Source organism: Budorcas taxicolor, chromosome 1, assembly GCF_023091745.1.
Source record: "Budorcas taxicolor isolate Tak-1 chromosome 1, Takin1.1, whole genome shotgun sequence".
Lineage (NCBI taxonomy): Eukaryota > Metazoa > Chordata > Mammalia > Artiodactyla > Bovidae > Budorcas > Budorcas taxicolor.
The window spans coordinates 2,963-26,318 of NC_068910.1; the positions used below are offsets into that span (position 1 = coordinate 2,963).

Sequence of the window (23,356 nt, forward strand, 5' to 3'; positions counted from 1 at the left end):
AGAGCTCTGCCATCTGACCCCTGTGGTGCCACTGAACCCTGTCCCCACTTCCCCACCCCTGCTACCCTTCTTAGAGCTCAATCTCAGCATCTCTCTCCACATGGGGCCTGTGGACTCTCTGTTTACCCTACTGCCAGAGACTTTTTTTCCCAAAAGCACCTCTAAGCATCCCCTTTTTACTTTTCTGGCTCCTCATCACCTCCCCACAGTTGATATTTAAGTTTTGCCGCATGTAGTCCCCGAATTTTCAATCCAGGGCAATTCAACTTTGACAACTTTCTCCAGTAGAACTGTCCATACAATGCTTGTTTTCACTCTTAGCCCCAGGGCCGGCTATTCCTGGAAGCCTCTTGAACCTCACCATCTGGCCAGAGATGGCCTCCGCCCCAGCCCCTCCCTAGAGCACCCTGCCACTGCGTGTATCACAGCCCATCTGTCATTGTTTTCTGTGTCCTCTTTCCTGCCTCCTGCACCTGCTTCAGACTGCAGCACACAGGGCTTGGTATCTTATTCCTTCATCTCTGACCTCAATTCTCTAAATGCAGATTAAATTACAGAAACCTGACTTCCAGTCTTGTCTGCTTTACTTTGGCTCATGTCCTCCTAGCCTCCATTCCATCCAGGCAAAAATTTTGTTCTGAGCACTACTGTCTGCCAGGCTCTGTGCTGGGTTTTGCAGGTGGCTCTGGGACATGGGCGGAGAAGGCAATGGCAACCCACTCCAGTACCCTTGCCTGGAAAATCCCATGGATGGAGGAGCCTGGTAGGCTGCAGTCCATGGGGTTGCTAAGAGTCGGACACGACAGAGTGACTTCACTTTCACTTTCCACTTTCATGCATTGGAGAAGGAAATGGCAACCCACTCCAGTGTTCTTGCCCGGAGAATCCCAGGGACGGGGGAGCCTGGTGGGCTGCCTTCTCTGGGGTCGCACAGAGTCGGACACGACTGAAGCAACTTAGCAGCGGCAGCAGCTGGGAGGTGGGAGAAAGCAGTGACGCTTTAGAAGCTCAGGACGACAGAGACGGCACTGTGGCTCAGGGGCTCCCTGGGAAAGGTTTCTCAGTGACGTATAGGTGCATAGGGAGGATGCTGACCGTGGGAGACATGGGGCATCCAGGCAGGGCATATCCGTCGGGAATCCACAGGTCGCAGGTACCAGAAGAGCACCACCCCCAACTGAAAAGACATCCCTTGGTTTGTGTCACTGTCAAGTGCAGGCTTGGGATGTCCTTCTGCCAGGCCTTGATTCTGGGGCTTTGGCAGTTGACCCCAGGATCTGCTCACTCACTGCTGTCACCTCCCCTTCTGAAGTCCAAGCTGATGGAGAAGCAGCCCTAGACCTCACACCCCCCTGGCTTCAGTTTCATGCCTCTCTTCTAGCATGTTCTAGTCGAGTTGCATTTCACAAGCTCTGCCTGTGTCTGGGCCCATCCCTAAATGAATCACTGTGCCAGGGAAACGTAAGGCCGAAGCTGGCCCAAGACCCGTGCCCCACCCAAACACCACCCAAAGCACAGGGCAGAGTGACTCTGGAGTGGTTTCCCAGAGCAGGTAGGACTCAGTTACATAACAAGGGTGAGGGGATACTTGGCTGGAAAATGACCCCTGTTCCATGAGGGAGCCAACCAGCACAAGAGCAGAGATGGGAATGTGAAGGAAACAGCAACAGGTGTGGCACCCAAGAAATGAAAAGCCAGGAGAAGGAGTGTAGGGGTGAAATGGTGTGGGGATTCTGATTGTGAAAAGTCCAGCCTTAAGACTGGACAAAGGTGCTGGATTTGATGGTGTAGGCTCTGAGGGACCCCTGGAGGCTCCTGAGTGAGGGCACGGGAGGCAGGAGGGAGAAGCTCCTGGACCACCAGAGACATGTGTTTACTCTGCCTCCCACCTGTGGACTCTCATGGGTGGAGCCCCTCCAGCCCCTCCTGACTACCAGCCCCTGGAGCCAGCATGAGTGCTGCGGTATTAAACAAAATTACGATAATATTTTCCCAGCTGAGCTTCGGAGAAAGAGGAAGCCTGGTGGGTGGCAGACATCTGGCTACTCTGCAGGGCATGTGAGTGATGCTGAGGGTGCTGTGGTCAGGGGCTGCTGGGTGCAGATCAGATGACACGCAAGCCCAAGGATGGGCAGCACAGAGGTCAACTGTTAAACTAAGGCAGCCATTCAGGCAAGCAAGTACAGACTCTGGGAGGGCAGTGAAGGAAGAGGAGGGTGAGGGCCAGAGACAGCGAACGCTGCTGATGGCTGAGGACTGAGAACGGACCAGTGGGATCAGCAACATGGTCACTGAGGCCTCTGAAGGGAAGACTGCGGTGGATGCACCGAGGGGCTGGGTCCCCTCTGCTCTCATGGACTGTGGTGTGACCGCTCAGGCTGAGTTTTTCCCTCTGACCCCTTGTTGGGGAAGCTCTCAGCCTGCCTCTCCCCAAGGTCACTCATGCCCATTACATCTTCCTGGGCAGTGAGCCCGCTACTCTCAGAACAGCTGGACGGCAGGGCCTGTTGCCTTCTGAGCACAGCGGCCAGGAAAGCCTTGAGGTACTGGCGGAAGCGGTGGCTGGAGAAGGCGTAGAGGACGGGGGTGAAGCAGCAGTGCAGGAAGGCGATGCTCTCCGTCACCTGCAGCGCATAGTCCAGGTGCTGGCTGACCCTGCAGTCCCCAAAGACTTGCAGGTCCAGCAGCGAGTGCAGAAACAAGGTGAGGTTGTATGGGAACCACAGCACAAAGAAGGCCACCACCAGAGCTACGGCCATCCTCAGGGCCCGGCTCTGGCCCGGGGGCCTCAGCCTCACCAGCACAGAGCCAATGCGGGAGTAGAAGAAGATCATGGCGAGGAGGGGGAGGAGGAACCCCAGGAGGTTCTGCTGGAAGCGGAGGAAGAGCTTCCAGATGGTCCCATGTCCCCCAAAATCCGCATAGCACTCCCACACGCCCGGGGAGTTTTCATGTGTCCTCACAAAGACCATGTCAGGAACGGAGACAGCCAGGGCCACAGCCCACACAGTGGCTGCCAGCAGCAGGCTCTTGGCTCGGGTCCTCAGTCGGTGGTAGGGCCGAGCGCAGACAATCTCCAGGTACTTGTCCAGGCTCATGCAGCTGATGAAGAAGATGCCACTGTAGAAGTTCACGGTATAGAGGGTGCTCACCACCTTGCATAAGAAGCTCCCAAAGACCCAATGCCACGCCACAGAGATGCCCCAGAAGGGCAGTGTCACCACAAACAGGAGGTTGGAGATGGCCAGGTTCAGCAGATAGGTCTCGGTCATCCGTCTTCGAGGCACGAACCGGAGCAAGACCACTAGGAGGAGGAGGTTTCCAACCAGGCCCAGCACAAAGATCAGGCTGTAGAAGACAGGTAGAAAGACTCTGCCAAATGACAGCACCTCGTCCTTCCTACACAGCATGAAGATCATGTCCTCCAGGTAGTACTCATAGTCATAGAAGGAGCTGCTGTTCTCAGAACTGGCCACCTTGGTGGTGGGCAGAAGAGGGGAGGTGGTGGCGGCCATGGCGGGAGGATGCACCCAGTCCTGGAGCTCTGCGGGCCAGAGAGCAGTGTGAGCCACAGGAGACGGATCCAGGCCTTCCCACCCTCTCTCCAAACCCACTGGAGCCCCTTTTCTGGGGTGTCCAATAGACTCTCCACATTTACACTGGTACCTGTGGGCTATGGACTAGGAGTACAAGTGCGGGCAGCCCAAGGCTACCCCGTGATACTGAGGTCATCTTGGGTAGATGACATAACCTCAGGTGTTCTCACAGTATTCACTTCTCTTCTTTATTTTGTCCCTCATTCTTTATAAAGACTGATATGGTCATTTGTGTTTTCTTTATTATTGAGGGATACCGATTCACCTGGGCTTCCCAGGTGGCACAAGTGGTAAAGAACCCACCTGCCAAAGCAGGTAGATGTAAGAGACGTGAGTTTGATCCCTGGGTTGGGACAATCCCCTGGAGGAGGGCACAGCAATATTCTTGCCTGGAGAATCCCATGGACAGAGGAGCCTGGCAGCTTCCAGTCCACAGAGTTGCACAGAGACGGACATGACTGAAGCGACTCAGCACACACCATTTCACCTATTTATTGCGTCTGTATACCCTTCCTCATGTGTGGCTTAAAATTAATCTTCTTTGTGTGGTTTGTAATTTTTTTTTTTAATGGCCATGCTACACAGCTTGCAAGATCTTAGTCCCCTGACCAGGGACTGAACTCACTGCTAGACCACCAGGGAAGTTCTTTAAAAAAAAAAATGAGAGCTTCTCTTCAGTGGGCTTGCTTCTTCTGTATTTAGCTGGTGTGCCCACTCTGGCTTTGAGCTCTCTTTACTTCTGTCACTTGAGGATTTCCCTTGTTTTGGTTATTTTAAAAGTATTTTTGGGAGAACAAGATGGTGGAGGAGTAAGTAGACATGGAGTACATCTCTCTCCACAGATGCATCAGGAATACACCTTCAGACACAGAAGATCTTGCAGAACAACAGCTGAGAGCAGGCAGGAGGACCTGACCACTGGAAAAGAATATATAGAACCATGCAAAATGGAGCCGGAGCCAGAGGAATCGACCGTCCTGACTACACACTATACTACAAAGCTACAATCATCAAGACAGTATGGTACTTGCATAAAAACAGAAATATAGACCAATAGAACAAGGTAGAAAACACAGAGATAAACTCACACAGCTATAGCTACCATACTTTTGACAAAGGAGGCAAGAATATACAACAGGGTGAAGACAGTCTCTTCAATAAGTGGTGCTGGAAAAACTGGACAGCTACATGTAAAGGAATGAAATTAAAACACTTCCTAACACCATACACAGAATGGATTAAAGACCTAATTGTAAGACAAGAAACTATAAAACTCTTAGAAGAAAACATAGTCAGAACCTTCTATGATGTAAGTCACAGAAAGATCTCTATGACTCACCTCCTAGTGTAATGGATATAAAAACAAAAATAAACAAGTGGGACATAATTAAACTTAAAAGCTTTTGCATAGCAAAGGAAACTATAAAGGTGAAAAGACAACCCTCAGAATGGGAGAAAGTAATAGCAAGTGAAACGAGTAACAAAGGATTAATTTCCAAAATATACAAGCAGCTCATACAAGTCAATACCAGAAAAACAAATAACCCAATCAAACAGTGGGAAAAAGACCTAAACAGATATTTTTCCAAAGATATAAGATAGCTAATAAATACATGAAAAGATGCTCAACATTGTTCATTACTAGAGAAATGCAAATCAAAACTACAATGAGATATCACCTCACACCAGTTAGAATGGCCATCATCAAAAAACCTACAAACAATAAATGCTGGAGAGAGTGTGGAGAAAAGGGAACTCTCTTGGACTGTTGGTAGGAATGCAAATTGATACAGCCACTATGGAAGACAGTTGGAGATTCCTTAAAAAATTAGGAATAAAACCACTATATGACTCAGCAATCACACTTCTAGGCATATACCCTGAGGAAACCAAAACTGAAAAAGACACATATACCCCAACGTTCACTGCAGCACTATTTAGAATAGCTAGGACATGGAAGAAACCTAGATGTCTATCAACAGATGAAAGGATAAAGAAGCTGCGGTACATATATACAATGGAATATTGCATGTGTGCGTACTAAGTCACTTCAGTCATGTCTGACTCTTTGGGGCCCTATGGAATGTAGCCTGCCAGGTCCCTCTGTCCATGGGATTTTCCAGGCAAGAATACTGGAGTGGGTTGCCATGCCCTCCTCCAAGGGATCTTCCCCACCCAAGGATCAAACCCGCATCTCCTGCGACTCCTGCATCTCCTGCGTTGCAGGCAGATTCTTTACCACTGAGTCACCAGGGAAGTCCACGGTGGAATATTCTTCAGCCATAAAAAGGGATATGTTTGAGTCAGTCCTGATGAGGTGGATGAACCCAGAGCCTATTATACCGAGTGAAACAGGTCAGAAAGAGAAAAACAAATATCATATACTAACGTACATGGAACATAGAAAGATGGTACCGATGAAATTACTTGAAGGGCAGCAATGTGGAGACAGAGACATAGAGAGAAGACTGATGGATGCTGCGGGGGTGGAGGAAAAAGAAAAGCATGGGGTATATGGGATATATGGAGAGAGTGACACGGAAACATACATTACCGTATGCAAAATAGATAGCCAATGGGAATTTGCTGTATGACTCAGAGAACTCAAACCGGGGCTTTGTAACAACCTAGAGGGATGCAGTGGGGAAGGAGATAGGAGGGAGGTTAAAGAGGGAGGGGACATAGGCATGCCTGTGGCTGATTCACATTAATGTTTGGCAGAAACCAACACAATACTGTAAAGCAATTACCCTTCAGTTAAAAGTAAATTTATTTTTACAATATTTTATGTATAAATATTTAGTTTTATGTCAATAATTTCATTTGTAAATATTCAATATGTTAAAAATATTTTATCCCCTCCTTCTAGGTTTGCAGCAGAAAGATATGAACCATCATGTTGATAGACTCAGAACCTACAAACCTACTAATTCCTCAGTTTTCCTGTCTTTAAAATGATATTAATAATTGTGCCCATTTCATGGGGTTCTCACGAGGCTTAAACATGATCATTCAGGCAGAGCATTTCAAGCTCTATGAAGAATAGAATGCTCAGGACATAGGAGGCACTCAGCAGACATTTGCTTAACCTACTGCTTTGCCCAGAAGTGAGTTCACCACCTTCCAAATCAGCCTCCTCTCTTCCATCTAACTGAACACCCACCACCAGCTACTCGGTCTCCTAAGACTGAACTGTAAGAGACATCGCAGACCCCTTCCTCGCAGCCCCATCACCACCCCGGGCGTCTCTACCTTCACACTAATGTCCTCAGGTCCCATTAAAATACACATGTGATAAAAATACAGACATAATACTCTTTTAATAAAATTAATACAAATGAAATATATATATAAAACCACCTCACGAAGTATACAAACATATGCTATTGAAGGAGTACAAAGAGGTGAAAGGCAGGTAAGAGACAGGCAGAGGACTCATGATGGTGGCTGCCTGGGTAGGAGAAGCCAGCGACACGGGATGGAGCAGGTCACTGTTCAAGGTCAAGTTCCCCTGGACAGCAGTTTCCCAGGTTTCAGTTGTACTATTAAACATAATTTTTAAAAGAAAGCCTCACATGAACCAGTGGAAAAAACCCTGTCATGAACCAAGGATTATGCTCAGTCCTGTTCTGTGTTCTACAAGGAGAGAAACTTCATGTTCAACACATTGAATTGTTCACCAATGGTGAGAGGAAGGAGATAAAAAAGAATTTGTTGGCCAAACAGGCACCCATGAGCAGTCACCAGAATAAGGCCTGTAGGCTGGTAATGGTAATGGGCCACAAACCCCGAAATACAAATCAACTCCACCTTGTCCCTCTGCATTTTAGTTTTTATTCTTTCAGGGGAGGAGGAACTGTACTGCATGGCTTGTGAAATCTTAGTTCCCTGACCAGGGATCAAACCTGGACATTCAGCAGTGAGAGCCCTGAGTCCTAACCACCAGATCACCAGCAGATTCCCTATTTCTTATGCTATGGTTGTAAATGAGGTTTAATATGTTCAGTGCCAGTCTGTATTTCTTTTGGGCATGATTTGTTGTTTTAATGGGTGGGATTCTCATTTCATAAGAGGTTTTCTATAGTAAGATTTTAGCTTTTTGCAGATATACTGGAAATATTGTTCCCAGTCCTTTCTGGTAGAAATTTTGTCTCTTTTTCTTTTTTCCAGGTAGAATTTTGAAAGAAATGTTGATTCAGGTCCTCAGCTGACTCTTCCAGTATCCATGACACTGTGACCCAGTGATGGAAATATGCATTCTGCGGAGGCTGAACCTCTCCCAGGAGTCCTCCTATTCCTTGAGCCTCTGCCCCACCCTTGGGCTTCTGTCAACTGGCCTCTGGGCCAGAGACTGGGGAAACATAAACGCCCTATCCCCACCCCAAGGCCTCAGCCTGGGTGGCTTTAACTAGGGCTGGGCTCTGCTCCTGACTGGACTTGAGAACTTGGCCCTGTGCCTTCATTCCTGGTCCTCCACTCCCTTCCTGTGCATCTGGGGTCTCCTGTTTGTGAGCCCCTGACTTTCCTGGGCAGCAGTCATGACATCCTCCAGCACATGGCTGGTTTGCGAGTCTGAGTTGCTGGGGTTGGGAGGAGGGACTGCCCTTCTGTACGTGGGCCTAATTAGGGTTTTCAGTCAGGAAGCTGTTGTTATTTAGTTGCTAAGTCATGCCCAACTCTTATTGTGGCCCCGTGCACTGTAGTCCACCAGGCTCCTTTGTCCATGGGATTTCCTAGGCAAGAATACTGGAGTGGGTTGCCATCTCCTTTTCCAAGGGATCTTCCTGACCCAGGGAGCGAAATTGGCAGGCGAATTCTTTACCACTGAGCCACCAGGGAAGCCCAGTCAGGAGTTACCACTAATTAAATAACAGCTCTTGTAGTCTCTCAGCACTGACCTTGATCCTGATCTGGCTTCTCAAAGTCCCTGTCTTTTGCTTTAATAAACAACCAAATCTGATGATTGTTTTGATCAAAGCCAGAGGTCAGGGTCAGCATGCCCCAGCTGGACCAGATCACCTTTACAAGGCTCCCTTTGCCTGGAACGCTCCATTCTTTTTCTCTGGGGGCCACAAGCCTCCTGATCTTTCACCCTGGGACTCTTTCCACATTCTCTTAACCTCTGGGGCCACAACCCTTCCCACCCCTTCATCAATAATACCAGCAAAGATGACAACAGCAATAAGCATTCCTGTATTCACATGACAATTGGCCAGGCACCTTATCAACTGTGGTAGTCCTATAAGGCAAACCAGGAAGGACCCACCAGCCCCACTTAATCCAGGAGCAAAGTAACTTCAGCACAGTTACACAGGAAGTCACTGGCTGAACTGCATCTGGATCCAAGGGCTTCATCCTCAGCAACAGTACTGTGGCCCTAGCCCCATCTCATTCTCAGCCTCTCTTCTGCCCTGTCTAGCAGTTATCAAAAGGGGCCACTTGAGAGAGGTATGATTTGAACTCAGGAGCTCTTGGTTGCCCGGGGTTCACCCTCACTAGCTAGTCTTGTCTTTGTAGATTCCACCATTAATCACCTGAAGGCTTTATGGAGCCTCCTTGGGAAACATAGCTTCTCTATGGTCAACGGAGCGGCCTCCCCAAATATCCATATCCTAATCCCTGAAATCTGTGGATATGTTACCTTATACGTAAGAGTGACATGACAGATGTGGTTAAGGACCCTGAGCTAGGGAGAATACCCTAGATTATCCAGGTGGGGCCACTGTAACCACAAGGGTCCTTTATAGGGGAGGCAGGATCTTCCTGGGTCGGGAAGATCCCCTGGAGGAGGGCATGGCAACCCCCTCTAGTAATCTTGCCTGGAGAATCCCCATGGACAGAGGAGCCTGGCGGGCTACAGTCCATGGGGTCACAAAGAGTCGGACACGACTGAGTTACTTTATTAAGCACAGGAGTGTCCAAAGCAGAGAAGGGAATGTGACTATGGAAACAGGTCAGAGGGATGGGGTTCCAAGACAGTGGGTGCAGGTAGCCTCTAAAGGCTAGAAGAGGCAGGGAACAAATCCTCCCCGAGCCTCTGGAAGGAACATGGTCCTGATGACCCATTTTTAAGACTTCTGACCTCCAGAACTTTAAGATCATACATCTGTGCTGTTTTAAGCCACTGAATTTGTGGTAATTTGACACGGTGGCAATAGGGTCACTTCCTGTGACCCTCGCGTGCCCTCTGAATCTCAGACTGAGGGGGTGAGACTGCACGATGTCTACCTCCTCCAGCTTACAGGTGGGGAAATGGAGACTCACTGAAAGGGAACTACTTGTGCAAAGCATACAGTGAATCATCAGAGGCTGCGCTGAGCTATGGACCCCATGTTTCTGACTGCCCTTCATGTCTCCGTTACCCCACTCCTAACTGTCCCTCAGGCTTGACCATTTAAAGGCATAACACTTTTCATTCATATAGAGACAAAAATTTATGGAACAGAAAATAACGTGTCTTGTTGAAGGTTTACAGGAACATCTGAGCAATCCCATGAGGGTAATTGCAAGAACAAAGGATTAACCTGTCCCCACCGGGGTCTGGCCGACACCCAGATGTCTACAACATCCAGTCACACCCCCTCCCCTTTGGGTGTAAAAAAAGCCTGAATTCTAACTCAAAGACGGCTCTTTGGGATACGAGTCGGCCATCTTCTTGGTCTATTCTGTTGGCTTTCTGAATGAAGTTTCTATTCCTTTGTCCCCTGTTGTGTGCAGCAGCCAACACAAGCTCAAACTCGCTAACAGAACTGGTGATACCCTTTCCCCCCAGCTCCCCTTTTTAACAGGAACCAAACTTGAATTTGAAGGATGAGCTTCTGATAGTGGGACTTCTGGCCTCATCAAGGGGTGGCAGAGGAGATTCTAAGTCTGCCATATGTGGGCCTGGCTTGTACTGGCTGGCAAGAGCCAGTAATGCAACACGTGGGAGGCCTTCAACAAACGATCATGGAATTAACCAATTCCACCTTCAGTGGTAAGTCAGTAGCTTGAAACTGGTTATGGTGGGAATGTTTATACCATGGCAAAGGCCACATATTGGGGCTTCCCCTCCCTCGCTCGCCACTGCTAAGAGTTGGTTGTTAAACCTTTACCAGGACCCCAATCCAGACCCCATGGAGCCTGGGCAGGCCTACCTGTCTTGCTCTCTCCCTGTCTGTGTCACCCCCCCACCTCCCCTGGTCCCCCTTTCACATCAGCCCCACAGCTGCCCTCCTCCCCAGCCGAGGTCCTGGCCCTGGAGGTCAAGGTTACATGCAGGCCCCTCCCAGGCCCCCAGAGCACTCCCACACTGTGTGCTGCCTGAGACCAGTGAACAAACAAACAAGATCAAACGTGACCCCAGGAGGCCACACCAGCTTTCATAACATAAAACAAAGAGTAACACTGGAGATCACTTCAAGTGGACACTAATTCTGCTGGCTCCCCTGGAAAAGGATCTGGAAATTATAGCCTTTAAAAAGGCCACCTTAACGCTCCCCTCCCAGAAGCCTGCCTGGGCCGCTAGCCTGGTAAAACTCCCTCCCCGCCCCCCCCCCCACCCCCCCCGCCCCGAGCACTCACAGAAGGTTGCTCCTCAGCCTCAAATCCACCTCCCCAGATACACAGTCGCCTTGTGAGGATCACCTGCCTCCTCTGTGGACTGGGGATTCCCGGAGGTTGGAACTCCCCGGCACAGGCTAGCATCTGAGAGGCATTCAGCAAATGACCATGGAATTAATTAGCACAGTCAGGCCTCTCTCTCTCCCTACTCTGCCTCTTTTCCTGGCCTGCTTCCTCCCTCTGCCACTGGTGCCCTGCATACAATGGAGCCAAAAGCCTCCTTTCTTGAGTTAATACTTCCTCAGCCTGGGCAAGCCCTGCCTCAGTGACCTTGGAAGCCAGTGACCATGGAGCGTGACCAGCCCACAGCTCCCACTATTTCCATTGTAGCCAAGTTCAAGGCCAATTCCAGCTCCCTGTGACCTCCCTGTGACCACCCCACACACCTCTCCCCTGCCCCCTCCCGTCTCTCAGAAGTCTCCTCTGACTGCTTTGAGAGGACAGTGGTAGAGGTGGAGTCCCAAGGTCTGGACTCATCCTGGCTCAGCTAGCAATAGGACCCCCGCCCCAACTCGATGATAACTCCAGCATTCCCAGCCTGCCTTCCTGGCTCAGCTGTGGCTGGAAAAGCTGAGGCTGGTGTTGTGAAGTGACTCACACTCTGACTGCAGTGTCAGGCTGTGGAAAGTGCTCTGGGGTTGGGGAACTGGTAACTGCACTGGGATCTCTATTTTCTTCCTCCTGGGTTTGGCAAAACATCAGATATAGCCACCAGAGCAACAACAACAGCACCCACCACTTACAGAGCACTTACCGCGGGCCAAGCTCTGTCCTCAGAACCTTACATGTATTAATTCATTTCGGACTTGCAATACCACTCTGATACTACTGCTATCTCTATTTTGCCTGTGAGTAAACTGAGGGAACACGCCTGAGGCCACACAGCTAGTAAGTAGGGGAGTGGGGATTTGAACCCAGGCTCAGAGTCTGGGCTAGCTCATTAAAAGACAGGGGTGAAGGCTGGGGACTAGAGATGGAAAAGTGATAGGAGAGCACGCTGCCATGGCTCAAGATGCCTGAATGGAAGGCTGCTTGTGGGGCTGATGGTATGTGAATGAAAAACAGGAAAAGGAACTGGGAGCCACATAAGGACAAGAGGGAAAAGGTCCAGGGCCATGGGAATGGCACGCAGGGAGAGAATTCAGGAAAGACCAGCTCAGGGGGTGGGGTAGGTCTCTTCTCCACTGCACAGTGTGGGATGCCTTTGGGCTTAAACCTTCAGGCCCTGCAGCCACAAGACAAAGTCAGGGCTTTATTCAGAGCCCTTGAATTCCACGAGGCTATTTTCTCATCATAAAATAAAACTTCTGGCAAAGGATTCCGTGGGATTAAATGTGGTACAGCTATTAGAGCACCACCAGGCCACCACCATGGACGCCTGACAGTGTGCTGGGTGCAGGAACAAGGAGCTTCACATACATTAACTTATTTAATCCTAATATTTACCTTATAGAAGTTAAACATGATTATTAGTCCCGTCTTATAGCTATGAATACTGAGGGACAGAGACTAGGGAACTGGCCCAAGAGCAAGTGAGTAGCACACCAGAACTAAAATCCAAAATTCATGCCTGTTTTTTTTGGACCATGCTTGGCTCCCTGACCAGGGTTGAACCCATGCCCTTGGCAGTGAAGGTGCAGCATCTTAACCACTGGACTGCCATAGAAATTACATTCCCTCTCAAAGAAAATAACAAGCGAGCTGCAGGCCCACCCACCCCCAACTTCATCGTCAAGTTTTATGTGTGTTATGGTACACGCTAACCTCATAAAGACTTTTTGAGACAAGCACTATTATTATTTCCATTTTACAAATGACAAACTGAGGCTCAGGGAGGGGAAGTAACAATCGCAAAGACACACAGCAAGTATACTGCAGGATTAGCAGTCAAGTCTCAGCAGTCCGCTCGAGATCAGAGCCTTGTCGGGGGAGCTCTCAGCCTGCCTCTCCCCAAGGTCACTCATGCCCATTACATCTTCCTGGGCAGTGAGCCCGCTACTCTCAGAACAGCTGGACGGCAGGGCCTGTTGCCTTCTGAGCACAGCGGCCAGGAAAGCCTTGAGGTACTGGCGGAAGCGGTGGCTGGAGAAGGCGTAGAGGACGGGGGTGAAGCAGCAGTGCAGGAAGGCGATGCTCTCCGTCACCTGCAGCGCATAGTCCAGGTGCTGGCTGACCCTGCAGTCCCCAAAGACTTGCAGGTCCAGCAGCGAGTGCAGAAACAAGGTGAGGTTGTATGGGAACCACAGCACAAAGAAGGCCACCACCAGAGCTACGGCCATCCTCAGGGCCCGGCTCTGGCCCGGGGGCCTCAGCCTCACCAGCACAGAGCCAATGCGGGAGTAGAAGAAGATCATGGCGAGGAGGGGGAGGAGGAACCCCAGGAGGTTCTGCTGGAAGCGGAGGAAGAGCTTCCAGATGGTCCCATGTCCCCCAAAATCCGCATAGCACTCCCACACGCCCGGGGAGTTTTCATGTGTCCTCACAAAGACCATGTCAGGAACGGAGACAGCCAGGGCCACAGCCCACACAGTGGCTGCCAGCAGCAGGCTCTTGGCTCGGGTCCTCAGTCGGTGGTAGGGCCGAGCGCAGACAATCTCCAGGTACTTGTCCAGGCTCATGCAGCTGATGAAGAAGATGCCACTGTAGAAGTTCACGGTATAGAGGGTGCTCACCACCTTGCATAAGAAGCTCCCAAAGACCCAATGCCACGCCACAGAGATGCCCCAGAAGGGCAGTGTCACCACAAACAGGAGGTTGGAGATGGCCAGGTTCAGCAGATAGGTCTCGGTCATCCGTCTTCGAGGCACGAACCGGAGCAAGACCACTAGGAGGAGGAGGTTTCCAACCAGGCCCAGCACAAAGATCAGGCTGTAGAAGACAGGTAGAAAGACTCTGCCAAATGACAGCACCTCGTCCTTCCTACACAGCATGAAGATCATGTCCTCCAGGTAGTACTCATAGTCATAGAAGGAGCTGCTGTTCTCAGAACTGGCCACCTTGGTGGTGGGCAGAAGAGGGGAGGCGGTGGCGGCCATGGCGGGAGGATGCACCCAGTCCTGGAGCTCTGCGGGCCAGAGAGCAGTGTGAGCCACAGGAGACGGATCCAGGCCTTCCCGCCCTCTCTCCAAACCCACTGGAGCCCCTTTTCTGGGGTGTCCAATAGACTCTCCACATTTACACTGGTACCTGTGGGCTATGGACTAGGAGTACAAGTGCGGGCAGCCCAAGGCTACCCCGTGATACTGAGGTCATCTTGGGTAGGTGACATAACCTCAGGTGTTCTCACAGTATTCACTTCTCTTCTTTATTTTGTCCCTCATTCTTTATAAAGACTGATATGGTCATTTGTGTTTTCTTTATTATTGAGGGATACCGATTCACCTGGGCTTCCCAGGTGGCACAAGTGGTAAAGAACCCACCTGCCAAAGCAGGTAGATGTAAGAGACGTGAGTTTGATCCCTGGGTTGGGACAATCCCCTGGAGGAGGGCACAGCAATATTCTTGCCTGGAGAATCCCATGGACAGAGGAGCCTGGCAGCTTCCAGTCTACAGAGTTGCACAGAGTCGAACACGACTGAAGCGACTCAGCACACACCATTTCACCTATTTATTGCGTCTGTATACCCTTCCTCATGTGTGGCTTAAAATCCTTCTTCTTTGTGTGACTTATAATTTTGTTTTCACTTTAAGGTCACACTGCATGGTGTGGGAGATCTCAGCTCCTTGCCCAGAGAGTGAACCCACACCCTTGTAGTGGAAGCACAGAGTCTTAACCACTGGACTACTAGAGAAGTCCCAATTTTTTCTTTTAAAGAGCTTCTCTTCAGTGGGCTTGCTTCTTCTGTATTTAGCTGGTGTGCCCACTCTGGCTTTGAGCTCTCTTTACTTCTGTCACTTGCGGATTTCCCTTGCTTTGATTATTTTAAAAGTATTTTTGGGAGAACAAGATGGTGGAGGAGTAGGTAGACATGGAGTACATCTCTCTCCACAGATTCATCAGGAATACACCTTCAGACACAAAAGGTCTTGCAGAACAACAGCTGAGAGCAGCAGGAGGACCTGACCACTGGAAGAGAATATATAGAACCATGCAAAACTCAGCAGGACGAAGGAAGTAGTGGGGGAAAGAGGAGGGTGAGCAGGACTGGACCTGCACCTGGGGGGGAGAGGAACTGAAATAGGGGTCAGAGCCTCACATCGGAGCAACTGTTTAGGACAGAGGAGAAGCATTTGAGGCTGCTGAAGGTGAAGCAGCTGAGCTGTGACAGCGTGAACGGAATGAGAATCACACAGACAATCCTTGCTGCAGCCTTATATACCCTGGACAGAGACGCAAGTCCCCTAGAAAGCACAGGGGTTGGGAGTTGGAACGTAAGGATTGGAGAGCAATCCCAAGGCGAGGTCTGCTGTTGACTGCGAGACGGACCCATGGGGCGTGAAGGAGGCGATCTCAAGGGGAAATTCCTGTGGAGGAAAACCAGGCAACCATGGAGGCAAGGTGATACTGCAGAGTCACGTGCGGTGGGTGGAGCCATCACTGTAGTCTCTCTCTCCCCACATGCCAGCACTGACAGCTGAACAACAGAGAAGCTCCAGAGAGGCTGGCCCTTTAAGTGCCTGATGCACCAAGCAACAGGAAAGGACCAGCCAAACAGGCTCTCTGACCGCCTGCTGCCAGAGGCTAGAAAAAGATTATGATAAGGCCATAGCTCTAGGACTTCTTCTAGGTCTTCATAGAACTGATCAGCTTCAGCTTCTTGGGTATCAGTGGTTGGGGCATAGACTTGGATTACTGTGATGCTGAATGGTTTTGCCTTGGAAACGAACAGAGATCATTCTATCAAATATCTGAGACTGCACCCAAGTACTGCATTTTGGACTCTTTTGTTGACTATGAGGACTACTCCATTTCTCTTATGGGATTCTTGGCCACAGCAGCAGATATAATGGTTATATGAATTAAATTCATCCATTCCTGTCCATTTTAGTTCACGGATTCCTAAGATATCGATGTTTACTCTTGCCATCTCCTGCTTGACCATGTCCAATTTACCTTGATTCAGGGACCTAACATTCCAGGTTCCTATGCAACACTGTTCTTTACAGCATCGGATTTTACCTTCATCATCAGACACATCCACAAGCACCTTCAATTTCAGCTCTGGCCCAGCCGCTTCATTCTTTCTGGAGCTATTAGTAGTTGTCCTCCACTCTTCCCCAGTAGCATAATGAACACCTTCTGATCTGGGCGGGGTGGGGGGGCGGGGAGCTCATCTTTTAGGGATATATCCTTCTGCCTTTTAAACATTTCATGGAGTTCTCTTTTCCAGTATACTGGAGTGGTTTGCCATTCCCCCCTCCAGTAGATCACATTTTGTCAGAACTCTCCATGACACAACTGTCTTGGGTGGCCCTACACAGCATGGCTGATAGCATCATTGGGTTACACAAGCCCCTTCACCATGACAAAGCAGTGAACCTTGAAGGAGAGATCTAGAAGACCTCAAAACTAACACCAAAAAAAAAAAAAAGATATCCTATTCCACTTAGGGGATTGGAATGCAAAAGTAGATATCAAGAGATACCTAGAGTAACAGGCAAGTTTGACCTTGGAGAACAAAATGAAGCAGGGAAAAGGCTAACAGAACTCTGCCAAGACAGTGCACTGGTCATAGCAAACACCTTTTTTCAACAACACAAGAGATGACTTTACACATGGACGTCACCAAATGGTCAATGCCAAAATCTCTCTTGGTATTTGGTCAAAACCAAAGAATGATAACATTCTTTACAGCCGAAGATGGAGAAGCTGTATACAGTTAGCAAAAGCAAGACTTGCAGCTGACTGTGGCTCAAATCATCAGCTCCTCATAGCAAAATTCAGGCTTAAACTAAAGAAAGCAGTGAAAGCCACTAAGCCAGTCAGGTACAACTTAAATTCCCTATGAATATACAGTGGAGGTGACAAATTCAAGGTTTTAGATCTAGTAAACAAAGTGCCTGAAGAACTATGGACAGAGGTCCATAATATTGTACAGGAGGCAGCGAACAAAGCCATCCCAAAGAAAAAGAAACGCAAGAAGGCAGAGTGGCTGTCTGAGAGGGCTTTACAAATAGCTGACAAAAGAAGAGAAGTGAATAGCAAGGGAGAAAGGGAAAGGTATACCCAACTAAATGCAGAGTCCTAGAGAATAGGAAGGAGAGACGAGACGGCCTTCTTCAATAAACAATGCAAAGAAATAGAGGAAAACAAGAGAAAAGATAAGACAAGAGATCTCTTCAAGAAAACTGGAAATATCAAAGGACAATTTCATCCAAAGATGGGCACAATAAATGGCAGAAACGGTAAAAAACCCAACAAAAGCAGAAAAGATCAAGAAGAAATGGAAAGAAGAGATATTCAGAAAAGATGTTAATAACTGGGATAACCACAGTGGAGTTGTCTCTCACTCAGGTAGGAAATCAAGTGGGCCTTAGGAAGCACTGCTGTCAATAAAGCTAGTGTAGATGATGGAATTCTAGCAGAGCTATTTCAAATCCTAAAAGATGATGCTATCAAAGTGTTGCCCTCAATATTTCAGCAAATTTGGAAAACCCAGCAGTGGCCACAGGACTGGAAAAGGTTAATCCTCATCCCAAATTCCAAGAAGGGCAGTACTAAAGAATGTTCAAACCACTGGACAATTGTACTCATCTCCCATGCTAATAAGGTTATGCTCAAAATCCTCCAAGTTAGGCTACAATAGTACGTGAAACAAGAACTTCCAGATGTTCAAGCTGGATTTAGAAAAGGCAGAGGAACCAGAGATCAAATTGCCAATATTTGCTGGATCATAGACAAAGCAAGGGAATTCCAGAAAAAACATCTCTGTTTCACTGACTACGCTAAAGCCTTTGACTGTGTGGATCATAACAAACTGTGGAAAACTCTTGAAGAGATGGGAATACCAGAACATCTTACCTGTCTCCTGAGAAATCTGTATGCAGGTCAAGAAGCAACAGTTAGAACCCTGTATGGAATAACTGACTGGTTCAGGATTGAGAAAGGAATACAAGACTGTTTATTGTCACCCTGTTTATTTAACTTAAGACGCTGAGCACATCAGGTAACGTTCCCAAGGACACACAGCGAGTGTACTGCAGGATTAGAAATCAAGTCCCGGCAGCTGGCTCAAGATCTGGAGCCTTGAACCATGCAGTGGGAGCTGCTGTGAGCCCTCCCAGACTCACAGACTCGACAGTTGTCCCCTGCATGGCCCCCCTTGGGAAGCATGGCATTTGGATTCATAGCAATGTATAAAACACAATGAAAACGATACAAACCAGTCTTGACAGTTATGGGAAGCTTTCTTATACCCTAGTGCTTGCAGGTCTTCCTGGCTTCCCTGTGAGAAGGGGAGCAGGTATGCCCTCCCTGGTTTCACAGGAAGCCCAGGGCCATACCACAAGCCAGGCAGGGTTGACCCTAGAGCCCTGATCACTGAGTCCTGGACCACTGCACACACGATCCCTCTTTGCTTTTTTAATATGCATTTTTCCTGATTACCAAAGTAATTATATGCTCAATGGAAAATGTGAAAATAGAAGAAAAAATAGAAAAGAGACTAAAGATCTCTCCCTAATCCTACCCTCCCCCCTCCAAAGTAACCCTTGGGAACATGCTGGTATATCTTTTCTTTTCCATGCCCAGAGCCCCCATCTGCCACACTGATCTTTCCTGGGTGTGTGAGTCACCTGCTGGCTTCCTGGCTGAAGAGAGTGGTCTTGTCCAGTCCCCATGGAGTAGGGGGCCCCTTGCAGCCACCTGACAGACATGCCATCTCCTGCTCCCTGGGATCCGTGAGGCCCACCCACTCCCCACGCTCCCTGGGACCCCACATTACTCAATGTTTCCTGGCTCTTATCAGGAAACAGGGATGTTTGTGACATTGATGAAATCACAACAGCAACCCCTCCACCCAAAGTTTCCTTCAGTTAATAAAAACTAGGTAATTTTAGAACCTAGCTCTTCAAGGAGCTGCTGCGGAAGACGTTCACATCTTTCTTGAATCATTTTTGTTCCCCCTTCCTTTTTTTTTTTTCTTCTCTTGTTGCCTGAACTTTCACCACTTGAGCTCCTGGTTTTCATTTCAGCATTATCCTGGGGTCAAAATGAAATGCTCACCCCACTGCCACTACCCCCAGGGAGGGTGGTATACTCAGCATGGTGCAGCATGGGGGAACAGACTACAGGCTGGTTTACTTCATGGCTGAGCATCCCTGAGCAAATTACTTAACCTCTCTGAGCCTTAGTTTTCTCAACTCGGAAATGCTTCCCTGGTGGTGTTTCCATAATATTAATTAATAATTAAATAAGTGCCTAGCACATGACTATTGGTTCCCCCTCCAGGCCCTAAAATGACACCTGGCTTAAGTTGGGATGGATAAAAGGATATCCTGGGACTGTTTGGGACAGATGGAGGGGTTGAGATCTTGTCAGGGTTTGGGGATAAAAAAGAGAGGATGTGGGCTTTTAAGAAGAGAGTGTGGATGTGTGCTGGGAACCTCAGCCCTGGGAGTGGGGCCCCTTAAAGGTTATCTCATCTGTCCCCATCACAGTACAGCCCAGAGAGCAGAGGGAACAGCTGAGGTTACCTAGCCTCGTCTGGTACCAACCCTCAGGGATTTCTCAAACCCACAAAGCAGATCCTCAGAGCCAGAGTCAAGGGCGTAAGGGCCCAGCAGGCCACCTTCCTCCCCAGCTGCCTGGGCCACTGCTCCAACAGCTGTCCTAAAGAGAGAGTGCCACACTCACCCTACCTAGCTCCTGTCTCTCCCCACACCTGTCCCCTCTCCTGGCCATGGGATCTGGTCTCTCCCTGTGGCCCCTACATAGGGCCCACCCACCCCATTCCCGAATGGCTGAAACCTACCAGAGCCAGACCTACTTGCCTGGGAACACCCACCTGGCAACCAGCAGGAGAGCAGCAGCGTCTGTGTCCCTCTTCCTCGGGGAAGCACGGAGGGAGTGACTCTTCTTTATAAACTCTTCCCCTCCCCAGACTGCTTCCTGCCCACATCCTCTCTGCATATCCCTTGTGCTTGCCCCAGTCCCACCTCAGCTGCACACTGAACTTGGGTCAAGCTCAAATGACCACCTCGTTGAAAGATCACCACTCTCAAAGATACACTAATTATTTTAGAAAACATGTGTCCCCAATCACAGTTCCCTGGAACCATTCTCCTGCGGCTGGGCCAAGGACACGAAACGCCTCAGTCCAGGCTTCCAGGCTTTCACTTACTCTTGTCCCCTATCTTACGTAGCCTTCCCAGCCTCCAGCTTCATCGGTCCTGGATTCTGCACCCCCTGCTGCTCCCCGCCCCACCACCCAACCCTCCTCCTCTGATGGTAACTCTGCACAATCAGAGCTATGTCTGGCTCACCCATAGTGACATCAGTTCTCTCATCTACTAGACTTTTCAGACCAGCTTCCCTCTTCCCCCTTCCCTGCTGCCCCTGCCAGTCCCATCACAGCATGAATCTCTTCAGAGCTAGCTGTCTGTTCACATGTCTGCTCAAGGACCATATGTGACCCACCAGGCTGAGCCCAGGGCCAGGGAAGAGCAGACCAAATGAACAAATACACGTGTGGAACACACTGCCCGTCACAGGCTCGGCAGTATGAGGGTACCCCTCCACCAGGATGGCACCTGTGGTCCACTGTGAGTCTCAGCTACCTTCATCTCCAGCCCCACTGCCAGCCCGTCACACAGCAGATGCTTGGTGAATGCTCACTGCCCCCTATCTGAACTGAGCAGTTAACAGAATAATGGCAGGTGGTTACAGGCACTGATGATAGGGTCACCCAGAGCTGGGCTTGAATCTGGCTATGTATGTGCTGTGTGACCTAGGGAATGTAGCCTCACCTCTCTGAGCCTTGGTTTCCAGATCTTTTTGGGGAGGTGGGGTTGGTGTCTCCCTCAGACAGGCATGAGAACTAAATGTCCCCAGAGAGGTGGACAAAGACAGACATTTGCCTTTCTCTGGGGTCCACAGGCCACAGGAGGCCAAGCCTGTAATGGGTTCCACTCCCAACAGTGGGGAGCAAGGGACCTTCCTTGTGAGTGGGTTTCCAAGTCTCTCTGGGGCAAATGTTAATTACCAATAGGGAGAATAAGGCCACAGAGTCCTGGTTCCATCTAGGGGAACAGCTAGGTTCTAGAACTTGGGCTTCTTCCTCACCACCCCATTTTTATTTTTAATTTTTTAAAAATTTTTAATTTTTTAATTTAAAATAATTTTTAGACTTGCAAAAATTGTGCATATAATTATTGTTAACATATTACATAAGCATAACACAATTATCTAAACCATGAATTTGACATCGACATAGTATCATTAACTGGACTTCCCTAGTAGCTCAGCGGTAAAGAATCCACCTCCCAATGCAGGAGATGTGGGTTCAGTCCCTGGGTCAGGAAGATCCCCTGGAGAAGTAAACGGCAACCCACTCCAGTATTCTTGCCTGGAGAATCCCATGGACATAGGAGCCTGGCAGTCTACAGTCCAAGGGGTCACCAAAGAGTCAAAGAGTCAGACATGACTTAGTGACTAAATAACAATAATACTTCAACTAATCCACAGACCTACTCAAATGTCACCTCTGTCCCACTAGTGTCCTCTCTGGTCCTGCATCTTAAGCTGAACCCCGTCGTGCATTTGGCGGTTGTGCCTCAGTGGTCTCTCCATTCTGGGACAGTTCCTCAGTCTTGCTTTGTCTTTCGTGACCTTCACCATTTTGCAGAGAACTGTAGAATGAACCTAAATTTTGGTTTGACGCTTCTTCATGATTAGATTGAGGCTATGCATTTTGGGTAGGAACATGTGTTCCAGATAAGTGATGTGTCCTGCTCACTACATGATACCAGAGGAAACTGATTTCAATACGGCTCATTACTGACCATGCTAACTTTGATCACTGGGTAAGGTGGCTTCTGCCAGGTTTTTCCTCAGCAAAGGTACTGATTAACCCTTTGTAATTAATAAGCATCTTGTGGGGAGGTATTTTGAAACTATGTAAATATCCTATATCTTCTTATACTTTCACCACTAATTTTAGCACCCATTAAATGATGTTTTCTGACAGCAATTATTACTGTAGTGTTTACCAAATGGTGATTTTCTATTTCCATCATTCTTTCTACATTTATTACCTGGAATTTTATCATTAAGAGTTGGTCCTTTGTCCTATTTATTTATATATATTGGTAGAGACTCATGAGTACTACTTTCATGTCATTTTTGATGTTCAAATCATCTCATGCTCTTTTGAAATATTTCAACCCATCTGTTTCCTGCTGACTTGATTTCCCAGCCAGTCCATCATGGTGGGCAGGGCAGGATACTGGGGCAGCTGTCTCTGCATGAGTGGCCAGGTTTCCCTAAAATTCACTCAGGCATCGTCCCAGTAAAAGCTGGGCCTTTTCCTGGAATAGGCACGTTCCAGTCAGAGGAAGTCAGTCATGGGCTCCAACGCCAGGAAGGGCTGACCAGGTAGGTCCACACCCTTCCACTGCCTTCCAGTCCATCATCCTGCTCTCCACCCCAATCCTGACCTGGTCCATGGCAGTACCAGCCGACCTCATGCCCTGAGCTTTTCATTCTTGACTCTCCTTTCTCTGCTCTGCTGCAGGGACAGTTGCTGAGAAGCCTGGGTGGCAGACAGCTGGGCAACATTTACCCAGATTCATAAAGAGGAACTGAGCTCCACCCAAGAGATAGCTGCCAGGTGTCCTTCACCAGCTCCAAGGGCAGCCAAGGCAGTGAGTGCAGCGCGCTGCAGCAAGAGAAACTGGCCAGGGAGCAGTGGGCCTGGCCCGTGTCAAGGTTGCTGAGGGAGACGGGGGTGCTCTGAACTCATTCTCTTTTCTCTCTTTAATAAGACTGTCTGACCTGCGGAAGGGCTGGACTCAGTCTCTGAAGCCAGACAAACAGGATGCTCACAGGCCTCTCCCACAGGGCACAGTGCCCTTGGACTACAGGTCTGTGACTTGACAATCTTTACTATTCCGACATACTCCTAACTCACTGAACACATTTACTAACTACAGTGAAAAGTGGCATCGCATTTTCAAAACACCTGCTTCTCTCTTCAGCTGAGCACGGACTGTGAATCTGC

At 49.0% G+C, this 23,356-nt stretch overlaps 2 protein-coding genes across 2 annotated transcripts; both read right to left on the reverse strand.

Moving 5' to 3' along the window:
• Positions 1 to 2,351: 2,351 nt before the first annotated feature.
• On the reverse strand, positions 2,352 to 3,536 carry LOC128056594 (atypical chemokine receptor 2-like). The gene has a single exon (XM_052649393.1). It carries the CDS (start codon positions 3,513 to 3,515, stop codon positions 2,352 to 2,354), a length of 1,164 nt encoding a protein of 387 aa, XP_052505353.1. The 5' UTR covers positions 3,516 to 3,536.
• A 9,520-nt stretch (positions 3,537 to 13,056) lies between these two features.
• On the reverse strand, positions 13,057 to 20,174 carry LOC128054926 (atypical chemokine receptor 2-like). Its single transcript, XM_052647422.1, has 2 exons — positions 20,144 to 20,174; positions 13,057 to 14,262 (listed from the first exon to the last, which is right to left on the reverse strand). Exon 2 carries the CDS (start codon positions 14,231 to 14,233, stop codon positions 13,079 to 13,081), a length of 1,155 nt encoding a protein of 384 aa, XP_052503382.1. The 5' UTR covers positions 14,234 to 14,262; positions 20,144 to 20,174; the 3' UTR covers positions 13,057 to 13,078.
• Positions 20,175 to 23,356: the final 3,182 nt, after the last annotated feature.

Coding starts and splice junctions, on each gene's coding strand:
- LOC128056594 (XM_052649393.1), bottom strand. CDS start 3,515: ATGGCCGCCACCACCTCCCCTCTTCTGCCCACCACCAAGGTGGCCAGT.
- LOC128054926 (XM_052647422.1), bottom strand. CDS start 14,233: ATGGCCGCCACCGCCTCCCCTCTTCTGCCCACCACCAAGGTGGCCAGT.